General features: G+C 40.0%; 1 protein-coding gene across 2 annotated transcripts in view; it reads left to right on the top strand.

Moving 5' to 3' along the window:
- Positions 1–16,774, top strand: part of LOC143171981 (secretory carrier-associated membrane protein 1-like) — a 62,384-nt gene extending 45,610 nt beyond the window's left edge. For both annotated transcript variants that reach the window (XM_076361172.1, XM_076361171.1), the window contains 4 exons: positions 2,504–2,663; positions 9,833–9,934; positions 11,827–11,944; positions 13,789–16,774. In XM_076361172.1, coding sequence (XP_076217287.1) covers positions 2,504–2,663; positions 9,833–9,934; positions 11,827–11,944; positions 13,789–13,953 — 545 coding nt within the window. In that variant the 3' untranslated portion in view covers positions 13,954–16,774. The remainder of the gene's footprint in view (positions 1–2,503; positions 2,664–9,832; positions 9,935–11,826; positions 11,945–13,788) is intronic.
- Positions 16,775–17,093: the final 319 nt, after the last annotated feature.

Below are 17,093 nucleotides of genomic sequence, written 5' to 3'. Positions count from 1 at the left end.
GGAACAGATCCTCCTAGAAGCTATGTTAAGGCACATGGAGGACAGGGAGGTGATTCGAGACAGCCAGCATGGCTTCACCAAGGGCAAGTCTTGCCTGACCAACCTAGTGGCCTTCTATGATGGAGTGACTACATCAGATGACAAGGGAAGAGCTACGGATGTCGTCTGTCTGGACCTCTGTAAGGCCTTTGACACGGTCCCCCACAACATCCTTCTCTCTAAACTGGAGAGGTATGGATTTGATGGGTGGACTGTCCAGTGGGTGAGGAATTGGTTAGATGGTCGCATCCAGAGGGTAGTGGTCAACGGCTCAATGTCCAGATGGAGGTTGGTGACGAGTGGTGTCCCGCAGGGGTCCGTATTGGGACCAGTACTGTTTAATATCTTCATCAACGACATAGTGGGATCGAGCGCATCCTCAGCAAACTTGTAGATGACACCAAGCTGAGTGGTGCGGTCGACACGCCAGAGGGATGGGATGCCATCCAGAGGGACCTGGACAAGCTCGAGAAGTGGGCCTGCGTGAACCTCATGAGGTTCAACAAGGCCAAGTGCAAGGTCCTGCACCTGGGTCGGGGCAACCCCCGGTATCAATACAGGCTGGGGGATGAAGGGATTGAGAGCAGCCCTGCCAAGAAGGACTTGGGGGTACTGGTGGATGAAAAGCTGGACATGAGCCAGCAATGTGCGCTCGCAGCCCAGAAGGCCAATCATATCCTGGGCTGCATCAAAAGAAGCGTGGCCAGCAGGTCGAGGGAGGTGATTCTGCCCCTCTACTCTGCTCTGGTGAGACCCCACCTGGAGTGCTGCGTCCAGCTCTGGGGCCCTCAGCATAAGAAAGACACGGACCTGTTGGAGCGGGTCCAGAGGAGGGCCATGAAAATGATCAGGGGGATGGAACACCTCTCCTATGAAGAAAGGCTGAGAGAGTTGGGGTTGTTCAGCCTAGAGAAGAGAAGGCTTTGGGGAGACCTTATTGCGGCCTTCCAATACTTAAAGGGGGCTTATAAGAAAGATGGGGACAGGTTTGTTTTTTTTTTTTTTTTTAGTACGGCCTGTAGTGATAGGATAAGGGACAATGGTTTTAAACTGAAAGAGGGTAGATTTAGACTAGATATAAGGAAGACAGTTTTTACGCTGAGGGTGGTGAAGCACTGGAACAGGTTGCCCAGAGAGGTGGTGGATGCTCCATCCCTGGAAACATTCAAGGTCAGGTTGGACGGGGCTCTGAGCAACCTGATCTAGTTGAAGATGTCCCTGCTCATTGCGGGGGGGGGGGGGGGGGGTTGGACTAGATGATCTCTAAAGGTTCTTTCCAACCCAAACCATTCTATGATTTTTCTGTTAACTTTACTTTCCGGTAGAATGACTAGAATGTTTCTCTGGACTTAAATAAAAAATCATTGCTTTAAGGAGCTATTTGTGCACTCTGAATTATAAATATTCTACTTGTTTCTATCCTTGTGGACCAGAATATATCCTCTGAGATTGCAAAATCACTCCTGAATCACTGGTTATTGCTGAATAAAGACAGAAATTCATGTTCATCTTTTACATCTGGCAGAACTAACTTCTGTGCCAGATAGCATGAAAGTAGTAGTTGTAATGTTTCTTACTACTGTTGTATCTTTTTCCATTCTAAGAACTAAATAGATTTGAAATAAACTGTGAAGTTGTAATGCCAATGCATTTTCTTTAGTAGAAATTCAGTAGTTAACCTGTAACAAGGTCTGCCAATGAGAAAATGCCAGTATTGACCTAAAAACTGAGCACCAAGAAGGCAGATGTTTAAGACCAGTGTTATAAGAAATATTTGAATATGCAATATGTATTAAAGGATCTAGAACAGCTTCTTGCAGATCTTGTTTTACTGAGAAACATTTTTACTAAGTAGGTTTTTTGCTTTATTACATGTAAGACAGAGCTTTTCATAAAAAGATTTTTTTGAAATTTTTCTTTTCAAATTAGAATATGTACAGTGCTAAATTTATGATGTATTTTAATAATTTATAAGCTTTTCTCTTTAAAATAAAAAAATCCAGTAGTTTTGTGTTGTAATATTAAGGCTGACAGTCCTGCACTGATTTACTTGCCTGATTGCAAGAGAGAATAAATAACCAGCATGTTTAAAAACAGTGCAAATATCTGTATGCAGTAATTATTGTAGAAGTAGTATCAATTATTGCAGCTGTAGAAACATCTTTTTTTCATCATTTTAGGTTTGAAAATATTTTATTTTTAGACGGATTTTTTTTTCTTCACTATACACCTGATACTACTTGAATTTTTCATGTTCAATATTTTCCCTTGTGAATACTGGCTTTAACCTGAAAGTTAGAAAACTATAAAAATCAGCTTATTGCTGAGAGAGGACACTGATTTATTGTCAGCATGCTTATGTTTTGTTTAAAAAGGCACAGTTTGGGTATTAATTTAACAGTTGTAATAACTTATTATATGAACATAATTTAATTAAGATTTTTTTTTGCTTTTACTTTTACAGTCCATACAGTGACACTGTTTCTTAATATCTTTGGATGTTTGGCCTGGTTTTACATTGATGTTACGCGAGGGGTTGATTTTGGATTGAGTATCCTATGGTTCTTGCTTTTTACCCCTTGTTCTTTTGTCTGCTGGTACAGACCACTTTATGGAGCTTTCAGGTAAGAACTTCAGCTTGACTTAAGATATTTAAAAAAAATACTACACTTGTTGAAATGCATTAACATTCCAGAATTTGCTTGTTTATCATTATGATAATCCTTTAATATGATTTCATTAGAAACAAGTAGAATGTTTGCCATTAATTCAGTTGCTGTATCTGAAATGTCGATGGCAACTGTTAGGAATATCATAGAATATCCTTTAAAATATTTTAAAAATATTTGCTCCTGGGAGCACGGAAGGTTCAGGAGCACATCCAGAATGCTTGTACATCAACGCACGCAGTATGAGAAACAAGCAGGATTAACTGGAAGCGTTGATCAGTTCCCAGAGCTACAATATCATTGGTATTAGCGAGACTTGGTGGAATGACTCCCACAACTGGAGTGCTGGGATGGAGGGCTACAGGCTGTTCAGGAGGGATAGGCAGGGCAGGCGAGGTGGAGGTGTCATGCTGTATGTAAGGGAGAGGTTTGATTGTACAGCCCTTACAGTTAGCGATGATGTGGTTGAGAGCCTCTGGGTGAGGATTAGGGGGATGGAAAACAAAGGAGATGATGTAGTGGGTGTCTACTACTGATCGCCCAGCCAGGATGATAGCACTGATCTATAGGCAATTAGGAGAAATCTCTGAATCGGTAGCCCTCGTCCTTCTGGGAGATTTCAACTTCCCAGACATCAACTGGGAATACCATACTGCTGTGACAAGCAGATCTTGGAAATTCTTGAGGTTTGTGGAAGATAACTTCTTGACACAAGTACTCAGGGAGCCAACTAGGAAAGATGCCCTCCTAGACTTGCTATTTGTGAATAGAGAAGGACTTGTGGGAGATGTGATGGTAGGTGGCTGTCTTGGCCACAGTGATAATGAAATGGTTGAGTTGTTTAAAATTTTCAGTTTAATGAGAAAAAGGGTCAGCAGAGTTGCTACCCTGGAGTTCAGGAGAGCAAACTTTAAGCTATTCGGGGAGCTACTTAGCAGAGTACCCTAGGAATCTGCTTTTGAGGGCTTAGGAGTCCATGAGTGCTGGTCGGTCTTTAAGAACCACCTTTTAGAAGCACAGGAGCAGGCAGTTCCACTGTGTTGAAAGTCAAGCAAGCGGGGCAGAAGACCAGCTTGGCTGAACAGGGAACTCCTCGTGGAGCTCAAGAGGAAAAAGAAATTGTATGATCTCTGGAAGCGAGGTCAGGCTTCGCAGGAAGATTATAGAGCTATGGTTCGTATATGCAGGGAGAAGACACGAAAGGCCAAAGCTCAATTAGAGTTGAAACTGGCCAGTGTTGTGTCAGACAACAAGAAGGGCTTTAAGTATGTTAATAGCAAGAGGAGGTCTAAAGAAAACATTGGACCTATACTTGTTGAAGATGGTCATCTGACTAATAGGGATGAAGAAGAAGCAGAGGCATTCAATGCGTTTTTTGCCTCAGTCTTTAATAATACTGATAGACCTTGGGCTGCCCGGTCCCCTGAGTCAGAGGACCACGAGTGTGGGAACGGTGACTTTCCGTTTGTGGACGCTGAAATTGTAAGGGACCAGCTGTATCAGCTGAATGTTCACAAGTCCATGGGGCCTGATGGGATTCATCCTAGAGTACTGAAGGAGCTAGTGGATGTTATGGCAGGACTCTTCTCGATCATCTACCAAAGGTCTTGGGAGTCTGGGGAGGTCCCTGCTGACTGGAAGCTAGCCAACGTTATTCCACTTTACAAGAAGGGCAAGAGGGAAGACCCAGGAAACTACAGACCTGTTAGTCTAACCTCAGTTCCTGGAAAAATTATGGAGAAGATCATACTGGGTGCTATTGAAAGGCATTTAAAGAACAATGCCGTCATCAGGCACAGTCAACATGGGTTCACAAAGGGAAAGTCCTGTTTAACTAATTTGATATCCTTCTATGATAAGGTCACCTGCCTAGTGGGTGAAGGGAAGGCGGTGGATGTAGTTTTTCCAGATTTTAGTAAGGCTTTTGATACTGTCCCTCACAGCATCCTTCTGGACAAGTTGTCCAACTGTGAGATGAGCAGGTACGCGCTGTGCTGGGTGAAGAACTGGCTGAAGGGCAGAGCTCAAAGGGTTGTAGTGAATGGGGCTACATCTGGTTGGTGACCAGTCACCAGCCGTGTTCCTCAGGGCTCAATTCTAGGGCCAGTTCTGGTCAATATTTTTATCAATTATTTGGATGCAGGAGTTGAATGCACCATTAGCAAGTTTGCTGATGATATCAAATTGGGAGGTGCTGTTGACACTCCTGAGGGACAAGATGCCTTGCAGAGGGATCTAGATAGATTGGAGCATTGGGCAATCGTCAATGGCATGAAATTTAACAAATGGAAATGCCGGATCCTGCACCTAGGACAGAGTAATGCCAGGCACAAGTATAGAATCCCAGAATTATAGAATCATTAAGGTTGGAAAAGACCTCTAAGATCATCGAGTCCAACCGTCAACCCAACACCACCATGCCCACTAAACCATGTCCCTAAGCACCGCATCTACACGTCTTTTAAATACCTCCAGGGATGGGGACTCCACCACTTCCCTGGGCAGCCTGTTCCAATGTTTAACCACTCTTTCAGTAAAGAAATTTTTCCTCACGACCAATCTAAACCTCCCCTGGCGCAACTTGAGGCCATTTCCTCTCGTCCTATCGCTAGTTACTTGGGAGAAGAGACCAACACCCACCTCGCTACAACCTCCTTTCAGGTAGTTGTAGAGAGCGATGAGGTCTCCCCTCAGCCTCCTTTTCTCCAGGCTAAACAGTCCCAGTTCCCTCAGCCGCTCCTCATAAGACTTGTTCTCCAGACCCCTCACCAGCCTCGTTGCCCTTCTCTGGACACGCTCCAGCACCTCAACGTCCTTCTTGTAGTGAGGGGCCCAAAACTGAACACAGTATTCAAGGTGCAGCCTCACCAGTGCCGAGTACAAAGGGACAATCACTTCCCTACTCCTGCTGGCCACACTGTTTCTGATACAGGCCAGGATGCCATTGGCCTTCTTGGCCGCCTGGGCACACTGCTGGCTCATATTCAGCTGGCTGTCAACCAGCACCCCCAGGTCCTTTTCTGCCAGGCAGCTTTCCAGCCACTCTTCCCCAAGCCTGTAGCGCTGCATGGGGTTGTTGTGACCCAAGTGCAGGACCCGGCACTTGGCCTTGTTGAACCTCATACATCGATCCAGCCTGTCCAGGTCCCTCTGCAGAGCCTTCCTACCCTCGAGCAGATCAACACTCCCGCCCAACTTGGTGTCGTCTGCAAACTTACTGAGGGTGCACTCAATCCCCTCGTCCAGATCATCGATAAAGATATTAAACAAGACCGGCCCCAAAACTGAGCCCTGGGGAACACCGCTCGTGACCGGCCGCCAACTGGATGTAACTCCCTTCACCACAACTCTCTGGGCCCGGCCGTCCAGCCAGTTTTTGACCCAGCACACAGTACACCTGTCTAAGCCGTGAGCCGCCAGCTTCTTGAGGAGAATGCTGTGGGAGACGGTGTCAAAGGCCTTACTGAAGTCCAGGTAGACCACATCCACAGCCTTTCCCTCATCCACTAGGCGGGTCACCTGGTCATAGAAGGAGATCAGGTTGGTCAAGCAGGACCTGCCTCTCATGAATCCGTGCTGGCTAGGCCTGATCCCCTGGTTGTCCCGCTCATGCCTTGTGAGCGCCCTCAAGATGAACCGCTCCATAATCTTCCCTGGCACCGAGGTCAGGCTGACAGGCCTGTAGTTCCCCGGATCCTCCTTCCCGCCCTTCTTGTAGATGGGCGTCACATTGGCAAGCCTCCAGTCGTCCGGGACCTCCCCCGTTAACCGGGACCGCTGATAAATGCTGGAGAGTGGCTTGGCGAGCACCTCCGCCAGCTCCCTCAGCACTCTCGGGTGGATCCCATCCGGCCCCATAGACTTGTGAGCATCCAGGTGGCGTAGCAGGTCATTGACTGCTTCCTCTTGGATTATGGGGGGTTCATCCTGCTCGCCATCCCTGTCTTCCAGCTCAGGGGGCTGAATACCCTGAGGAGAACTGGTCTGCCTGTTAAAGACTGAGGCAAAGAAGGCATTGAGTACCTCAGCCTTTTCCTCATCCTCAGCGACAATGTTCCCCCCCAGCATCCAATAAAGGATGGAGATTCTCCTTGGCTCTCTTCTTGTCATTAATATATTTGTAAAAACTTTTTTTGTTGTCTTTAACAACAGCGGCCAGATTGCGTTCTAGCTGGGCTTTTGCCTTTCTCATTTCCTCTCTAAACAACCTAACGAGATCCCTGTACTCTTCTTGAGTCGCCTGCCCCTTCTTCCACAAGCGGTAAACTCTCCTTTTTTTCCTGAGTCCCAGCAAGAGCTCCCCGTTCAGCCAGGCCGGTTGTCTTCCCCGCCCGTTCTTCTTACGGCTTACAAGGACAGCCTGCTCCTGCGCCTTTAAGACTTCCTTCTTGAAGGACATCCAGCCTTCCTGGACCCCTTTGCCCTTCAGGACTGTCTCCCAAGGGACTCTCTCCACCAGCATCCTGAACAGGCCAAAGTCCGCCCTCCGGGAGTCCATGGTTGCGGTTTTGCTGGCCCCCCTCCTTACTTCACCAAGAATGGAGAATTCTACCATTTCATGGTCGCTAAGCCCAAGACGGCCTATGACCACCACATCTCCCACCAGTCCTTCTCTGTTTTGATTAGATTGGGAGAGGACTGGCTGGAGAGCAGCCCTGCAGAAAGGGATCTGGGGGCGCTGGCTGACAGCAGGCTCAGTATGAGTCAGCAGTGTGCCCTGGCAGCCAAGAGGGCAAACCACATCCTGGGGTGCATCAAACACAGTATGACCAGCTGGTCAAGAGAGGTGATTATCCTGCTGTGTTTAGTGTTGGTGCAGCCTCACCTTGAGTACTGTGTGCAGTTCTGGGCCCCACAATTTAAGAAGGATGTGAAGGTCCTTGAATGTGTCCAGAGGAGGGCAACAAAGCTGGTGGAAGGGCTGGAAGGCAAGTCCTATGAGGAGCGGCTAAGGACCCTGGGGTTGTCTAGTTTGGAGAAAAGGAGGCTGAGGGGCGACCTCATTGCTCTCTGCAGCTTCCTGAGGAGGGGAAGTGGCGAGAGAGGTGCTGATCTCTTCTCCCTGGTATCCAGTGATGGGACGCGTGGGAATGGTTCAAAGCTGTGCCAGGGGAGGTTCAGACTGGACATTAGGGAGCATTTCTTTACCGAGACGGTGGTCAAACACTGGAACAGGCTTCCTAGAGAGGTGGGCGATGCCCCAAGCCTGTCAGTGTTTAAGAGGCATTTGGACAATGCCCTTACTAACATGCTTTAACTTTTGGTCAGCCCTGAATTGGTCAGGCAGTTGGACTAGCTGATTGTTGTGGGTCCCTTCCAACTGAAAATATTCTGTTCTGTTCTATTTATAGCTCCTACTATTGGCATAATAGTTGTTGGATATATTTAACTTTGTATTGGGCTGATAACAATTTTAAGGAGAATTGTCATTAAATCTCTATCCCTTTACAAGCAGGTTAATAGTTAAGGGTGTGTTCTATTTTTGGCTTCCTGAATGAATTTCATAGAACTCTACACTTAACAATGTAAGACTTTTTTGAGCTGCAGTGTCTGTAATTGAAGTAGACTGAGATTCTTAAGAATGAGTAGACCAGGTATATAGTAATCAAACTCCAGTTTTTTTTCCTAGCTTTTAGCAATCTGGATTTTGCAGACTTCACAAGTTTGAGGTGTGGTATCTTAGTCTTTAAAAATAGAATGGTTGGTTTGCATGCAAAATTGAACTTTTTTGTGAAAATCAGCGTGTAGAGATTCTAAATTCCTGTATTCTTACGGTATTTCTTGGGAATTATTTTTTACATTGAAAGGAATCAGGATGTTCTCAGTTTAAATGCACTAATTTTTGTGGAGAAAGATTGATAGCCATAAATTGCAGTTGAGCATAACCTTTAGACTAAATGAGATGTTTCTTTTTGCTAATCAAGGAGGTATTGCTGTACCCACACATCTTTGAGGAATCATATAGTTTAACTTGCATTTGCTTATACACTAAATTCTTATATCTTTAAGGCTAAAAAATGAGAAGAGTATTTTTCATTTACTAGTCTAACTTTTGTTCGTGATTTGGGTTACAATGTGGGTACAAATTGAGATAAATTAAAAATACAGAGAATTGCCAGTATTTTAAAATGGTAGCTTTCATTAACTAATTATAAATCTTACATACTCTTTCTTAATAGTGTTGTTTTATACAAAATTATTATTCCTGATTTGGTAGAGTTCAGTGTCATGTTATCTTTCTGGGTTTTAGATCTAGTAAGTCCTTAGTGTTTCTTAGTGAATATTTGTTGTTTGGAAAAGGAAAACTACTACTTGCATATTCAACTTTCAGTCATTTGTTCAGCTGAAAATGAAATAGGTATTGAACTGAACTCATTGAATAAATAGAAATGAACAAATTCCCTTTTGTAGAAAGAGCTATTACTGTCAAAATCTGTTTCTGTGACTTAAGTGATTTTTATTTCCTTTAGAAATTTGGTAGGAAGCATATCATGCAATCATTAGTTTTGATAGTAACATGTTGAGGTCTTTGTTGAGATTTTGCCTGTATGTTTATATTTGTGTTTTTTTGACAGGCTTTTAATACTTTCAGTCTTTGTCAGGTTGACATTTTAGTACTTTAAACAGCAAACATATTTTGTATATTGTTTTTAAAGAACAGCTGCTTCAGTATTCTGATCTGCATTATGTTTCAGTAATTCCATATTAGATTTTATGTCCTCTTACAAGTAAAATATTTTCTTCCCATCCTGCCAGCGCTGTGAACTTCAGTCTGAAAGTGGAGCAGACTTCTGTTCTTCATGCATTGTAGCAAAAGTTGTACGTTTAGTCTAAGAGGCCCTGCTGTGTGCTGAACAGAACACTAAGGAATAGTATCTTGCTGCTATTCTCATCTCCGTTAGAGGTGCAAGTGGCAAAAATACTATATTAAAGAAGAAGCAGCAGCTCTTGTAAATAAACACTCTACAAAACCACAGAATTACTGGTATTTCAAGTCACCATCAATAAATCAAAGCACTTTTCCTCTAGTTAATGCAGGAAAAAAAAATTTAGATTGGTACTACAGTATTTGTAAAAAGTCATAAATTTCCTGGCTGCTTTAATTTTCCCCCCCCCTCTTTCAGGAGTGACAGTTCATTCAGGTTCTTTGTGTTCTTCTTTGTATATATCTGTCAGTTTGCTGTACATGTACTTCAAGCTGCAGGATTTCAAAGATGGGGAAACTGGTGAGTATTTTGTTTTCTGTAGCATTGTACTGTTTGTAAGACAAACACTCATATTTGATATAGCAACTGCAATACAGTCTGTGTGGTTTTTTAAAAAAAAAAAAAATCTTGTGTTCACTGGAATTGTTACATTTAGCACTCGAAAAAGCATTTTTGGAGTGCTCTTAACTAAGAAAAGTGTGTGAAACATCCCAAGAGTGTGAGGTACTTCTGTTATTGGGCTGGTCAAAATTTTATCTTTCAATGTAAGCCACTTTGAACTACTCTTTTATACATTACCTCCCCTATTTTAGTGGTGTGTGGAGATGTTATTTGCTCTATATTTAGGATAAAGAAATAAGCAAAACATAAAGAAAATGAGAATAATTTAGGCTGTAATAATATACTGTTTGAATATTATTTTGTATCATTAGTTATTTCTAATTATATTAATATACTTATTAATGAAATTTATGGCTAAAATTTGAAGAATGAGTCAACATTGTATTTGGGTGAATATAGCTGTATATCTTTGATATTATTTGAAAAGCTCATTTGTCAGTCAGCTCCTTATTCTGTAATAGTTGATTTTTCATTTTGATGCTTATAAGTATATAAGCTTTTACTTGAAGTTTTTATGTATATATAGCTTTTATTTGAAGCTTCAAGGTCTAATGTTTAGATTTTACAAGGAAAAGCTATTGGGAATCAGTCACCCTTCTTGGAAAAAAACCAAACCCAACAAACTTGAATTAACAAAGAGCATGGTTGTAGTAGCCAGCTGATAGCATGGAGAGCTATGACTGGCAATAATGTACCTGGGTAATGACACTTCTGTGTATCAGTGGTTTTCTGCTAACCTCCAGATGTACATAAGGCAGACAAAACATCATCGCTTTAGAACTGGAGTGTAAGGAAAAATCCTGTTTTTTTATTTTTGCTCTCAAATCCAATATTTTGCTTTTTCATAGATACCTTGATTGACATGAACAAAGTAAAAAAGTAATTTTAGAGGGCCAACCCTAAGTATGTGGAGTGTGCTTTTAAGGATACTTGGGGAAGGGGTATGAAAAGTAGCCAGATCATCAGAAGATGCTAATTACAGTTTGGATATTGGAGTTCTGTGGTAGAGTCCAGTTGGACATAGGGGATATCAAAGCAATTTGAAACAAGTAGAGGAAAGTTTTAAGGCTGTTTGGGTTTACAGAAATTTTTGCTCTCTTCGGTGGAAGAATCTTTTCCATCTTAATGTTTTATGTTTCTTAAGGCAACCTGCTTTTTGTGGCTTCAAGTTTGATATTGTACTTTTATGTTGGTGTTTCAATTTTGAAGGATGGGGAAATGTTTGAAGTAGATACTGATATAGCAATCTTTTTTTCTCTTAATTAATCTGACACTACTTAAAAAAAAAAAATTATATTAACCCCAATTGAGAAAGCATCACTGTGTGGATACAACTAAATGAGTTTTCCCACATAGAAGCTCTGTGTGTGTGGCATATTTTTGTTTCATTTTTGAAGAAGTTAGAAGCTGTCTTTTTAGGCACGTTTTCTCTTCCACGAAGTCATGTAGTCTTAAATTATTCTGAAATGACAGTATGACCAAAAAAACCCAAAAAGTTGATGAGCAACTCTCTAATGTCTGTCTTAATTTCTTTACAACTCTCCTCAAGGATAATCATCTTTACTAAAATTTTCCTTATAGTTTCACTGCATGCATTGGGAAAATGGCAACTAAGCTGTAAAAGCTTATTATAGAACAGAGATATGCTCATGTATCATTTCCATGACTCTCTTCAAAAATATTCAGTTGATCAGAACCAGGAGGTTATAATGCTTCCCTTGATGTGGATACCTGTGGTTGAATGGTTCTTGTGCTGTGCTAGTAAAGTTTGTCTTTTCTTTTTCCTTCAGTGGGTGGATTTCATCTCTTACTGGTCTTAATAAGAGTATCCCTGTTGGCATTATGATGATAATCATAGCTGCACTTTTCACAGCATCTGCTGTTATTTCATTAGTTATGTTTAAAAAGGTAAGTTAGTTATTATTCCCCTCTTCTGTTTCCTATGTTTGATCTGGATTTTGCTTTCCTGCTCGAGAGATGTACTTTCTCACAAAGTAATGGGGATTAAATGATATTCTTGGGGGTGTGCCTTACCTTTTAACAACTGTGCTTCTATAGTACTTTTTTGCTTATACTGTCATGGAGTTATGAAATGTTGTTTTTACAATGCACTTATTTCTGCAAACTAAAATGGGGAAGGATAGCTTTGAATAAGAGAAGTTGGGAGGTAAGCCCACAATGAAAGGGTAGGTGAATGCACTGGACACTAAGGTAGGACCTGTAGATGCCAGGTTGCAATTTTCAAATCTGTGGTGATTCATCAGACTGAGTGAAGTGTGATTCAAATGATTGCTAAGTTTCAGCTCTTATCAAAATCATTCCCATTAAAATCAATAGAAGAGGGAGATGCCTGGCACCTCAGAAAAGGATTTTTATTTCTCTGCTTATATTATTTTAACATTTTGCTGTCAATTAATGATTGCATAGCATAAAAGCTCAAAGAAAGATGCTTTTCTCCCTTGGTTCCTTTTTGTGAATTTCCATCCAGAAGGCCTAAGTTTAGATACTAATGTGCTAGTAAGTTTTGGGGTTTTTTATGTTGTTTTGATTAAATGTAACTGAGAATTCTGCTGATGATGTGCTGGCAATTCTAATAATTCAACCTCAGTTACAGTTCCGCTTAAAGGTTTTTTACATACCCAAACTCTTCTGGCCTATTTACAGTAAGCTAGAAATTTTAAGCATAGCCTGGAGATGTCCTTTCTCCTTATCTGTTTTCTGCATAAATACTCAGGTACAGGAGAAAGAAACAAACAAGAAAAATGTATGGTGAGCATTTTTTTTTACGCTCTTTCTACCACATGCATCTGGATTCTTTTCAAAAAACATGCATACTCAGATATGACCTGGTGTATCTTTATGGATGAGAAATAGTCACATTTATAACAAAGAAAAAAGTTACAACATGAATTTTCCTGCTACGCTTGAATGAAAATGTCTCCGTAATATTATTTGACAACTTTATCGTGACTTGAATATGAATCAGAAATAGCATTTTAATTTTAATACTCAGGTACTTGGAAGTTACTCAGGATTTGGTTTTTTTGTTGTACTAGAGATTATAAGCCGTATTGTTTAATACCTTTGCTTATTATGCAGAGCAATTGGTCACCACGCTAGTTTAACGGATATTTATCTGCATTGTTGGGATATTTTATACTTTTTAATGTTCAATCATAGCTTAGCTTAATAGGTTCTTGTAACCATGTTGATCAGAGAAATTAAGATGTTTCTAAAAAATTGATGTAGAAAAAAGTTCACCAGAATGTTACTGACGCAGAGGATTCAAAAATACTTTTTTGGGTTTGTTTCTTGCTGTTTCTTTTAACATGCACACTTACGAACTCCTTTAGTGAGTACGCCAAGTTGTATACAAATTGAGACAGAAGATGCTTTTGCAAGCTGTGGGTCCTGCGTTATGCTAAGGATGCAGCCTGTTTGCGTATTTAAATATGTTATTTCAGACAGTAGATACCACACACATTTTGGTGAAGACCTACAAAACCCCTCTGAACCTGCAAAAAGTTACAGGTATCCCTACAGTCAAACTGTGCGTGCACAGCAGGGCAATCAAAAGTTGTAGGATTTGTGGAAAAAAAAGTCTGTTTACTCATTTCCGGATCCTCCCAAACATATGAGCAAACCATATTTCTCCACCACACAGCTCTGCTTCATATTTGAGACTTTGCTATTACTCTACCAAGAAATGGAAGGCTTAGCACACTTTTTTCACTGCTTTTCCACCTCCCTAGGTGCATGGTCTCTACCGCACAACTGGTGCTAGTTTTGAGAAAGCACAGCAGGAGTTTGCAACGGGAGTGATGTCCAACAGAACTGTACAAACTGCTGCAGCCAACGCTGCATCAACAGCAGCAACCAGTGCAGCTCAGAATGCGTTCAAGGGTAACCGAATGTAGAGAAATATAAAAAGTAATGACAGTTCTCTTTGATTGTACTTTATTTTCCAGTCACTTACTATATTCCCTAAAAACATAGATCAAAATACACACAGCATGTTTCTCTCTTCTGCAGCTGTGCATGGGTAAACTGGGAAATGTTTGTTTTATTTTATTATAAATTTATTTATTTTAAAAAGATAACCGTTCTCTGCCCTTCTATAAAATGTTGCATTCTAGAATATAAAACCTTCCATATTTTATGGAGGATAAATAATTTCAACAATTGGCCTGAGAATGAATTGTGGTATATAATGATCAAATAAATATATGAAGAATTTGGAGGTTTTTTTAGTGGTTCACTCTGGTATTTTTTTTAACTTCAGGAAAGCACTTTGGATCAATTTTTTTTTTTCTTTCTAAGAACTGTTTTCCCTATTTCTGCTATAAGAAGTGGGGTAGACTGAGAGATGTAGAAAGTTAGGTTTGGCTACTGCTTTTGCAATTTCAGCAGCTGCTGGAGGACAAATACAAGTAGGATAGATATTATAAATTCTTTTCTTGGTTTTTTTTTAGGATAAGTCTTTTGATATAAACCTGTAAGTTTGCATGAATACTGTTATCTGATCTTGTTTAAATAGTGTTTTGGTCCAGAATTTACCTGTGCCACTTTATTATAGCATTTATTTGTATCTATTTTCATGGAGTATTCTCTACCTGTGAGAAATGACTATGGTGCAGAAACATTCTCTGTAATAGAATGTGTAATGCAGTGTACAGTTTAAGGAAGTTAACTGATGGTTTCAGTCACAGAGCTAAATGATTATATATTTGCTATTTTTAATTTCAGTGTTCATGTCTTGGGGTAATCATTTTGCTGGAAAACAAATATTGACCTTTAGAACACTAGTTTCATACTCCCCTTCCCTCTTACATGCAGTGGTATTTTTGTTGTGTTTGGGATTTTTTTTTTTTTAGTGTAGATTTGTGTTTAACAGTGGTACTAAATCTCTAGCCTTGTCAGTCACTCTGTTTACTGCTTGTCCAAAAATCTAAATATACAGTATTTAATTTTCTACCAGGAATATTGTCTAAAATCAAGCTTTTTAAGCAATGGCATTTAACAGATACATGATTTCATTTTAACGTAACTCAACCATCTCTGTGACTTGATTTAAGCTGGGGAAAAAAAAAGCTTTTAAACTATTGAGTTGGAAAAGTGAGAAATCTTCATCTTCCACAAAGTTAAATTTTAACTCATTGAACTGGAGGCCTAAGAGGTTAAATTGGTGATGTGGAACTGAACAATCCATAATGGTATGTACCATAAAAATATTCTAGAATTTAATCAGGTCTTACTATAAAGTGATGTTTCTCTCCTTTGAAGGCTATTTGATATTCTTGGATTGCCTCATGAGTCTTATGCACAATATTTGGGCTTTTTTTTTTAAACTCTATTTTAGAAAATTAAAACAGGAAGGGACCACATCCCACAACCTGTATAAGTACATACTGTAGCTGAAACGAATTCAGCTCTTAAGGTGAATTATCTTTAGTAAGACTGAGCATAAAATTCTGAGGCCCCTCCATGTTCTGAATGTGGACAGACTTTCATAGATTAATTCTTTTTCACTACAGTGTATTCATAATAACATAAGAGCATTACAAAAAATAAAACCCTTAGCTTAATCCCTGGATCAGTATTTTACTGTTAGCATGAAGTCCCTATTAGTCTCCTTTCTTTTACCAATTTCTTTAAATCCAACTTGAATTTGGATAAATGTAGTAGTTTCACCTATGCTGAAGTTCATATTAATGAATATACTTGCTTCTAAATATTCTCTGCATCATGAAGTTAAAAGTAATTTAAATATTCTGTGTAATAGGGGCTCTAAAATTCTATACTAGTGGACATGCTAGCATTGAACTTAAATTTGTGTGGAATGTTATTAAAAGCTTTCCAGACAAAAGCTACAATTTTCTGTTGAGAATCAGGCATCACTTCTAGCAGCTGTATATCAAGATTGTTCTTTTCATAATCTTTTGAATTTGAGGGTTGTATCTAGGAACTCTACTATGGATTACTTTTAAATCTAAATTTAAGCAGTTCTCTTGGATATCTCTTGGATATGAATCCTAGGGACATCATCCTTGCAATTTAATTTAAGTTTTAAGATTGCATAACAACATATGTTACCAGAATATATTATGGAAAAAACATTAGGAATAAAACCTGAATTTGGCAGGTAGATTTCCCCCCCCCCAAATGTTTAACTGCTCTTTGAGAAAACACATTTAATGTTCTATGTATAGGGATTGTTGATTTGTAATGTCATGGGTTGAATGTACAGATTTAAACCTCCTAAGTGAAATTCAAGGTTCAGTTACACGTGAATTGTTTAAACCAGAAATCTCTGACACTTTGCAGCCCAAAAGGGAAGGAGAAGTTTGAGTTTAGCTTTGACAACAGAAGGCTGATATTTGTTAAAATATTTTGTACCTAACTAAAACTAGATTTTTACAGTCTCTTATTAATTAATCAGAGTATGGTGCCCACTTAAGTTGTCATTTTGTAGTGTTGTGGCAAATTGAGTACAAAGTATGAAGTTTAAACACTGGAATGTCTGTAGTCATTGATCTGTAATTTAGGAGTTGGTTTTATTTATCTGGGGGATGTTTGTATATTTTGTAAATTACTAACAATGCTCTGCCATCCTGGTGAATGTCATGGTTCTCTACAAATGCACTTCTGTCCTTCTGTTGCATGTCTGAGTAGTACAGAAGTTTTGTATATTTATTGTATTAACACAGTGTCATAGAATAAAAAGACTTTTTTCCTGGATGTTTGCTCTGTATAGTTTTGAACAATATAGGGATTTTTCTTTTAAAGGTCAGGATAACATGCAGGGCGGCTGATCTATGTAAAAGTCTCACTTGTTTTTTATAATTCTGTATATAAATGCTGTAATTCTGCTGAAATGGGGAAGCAAAATGTCCACTATCAAAATAATACATTAGGGTAACGAGAATTAGTCTACTCAACTGTTATGAAGAAAATTATTAAACACTTGCAGCCCACTTTCTTGTGCTGTAAACTTAAGAGGATTAAAATCTAAACATGTTCTGTCATTACTGAATGAAATTCTACAGGTATTAAGTGA

This window comes from Aptenodytes patagonicus, chromosome W (genome assembly GCF_965638725.1).
Source record: "Aptenodytes patagonicus chromosome W, bAptPat1.pri.cur, whole genome shotgun sequence".
Lineage (NCBI taxonomy): Eukaryota > Metazoa > Chordata > Aves > Sphenisciformes > Spheniscidae > Aptenodytes > Aptenodytes patagonicus.
Note: the sequence above shows the minus strand (reverse complement) of the source record. Positions and strands in the feature narration are given on the sequence as shown.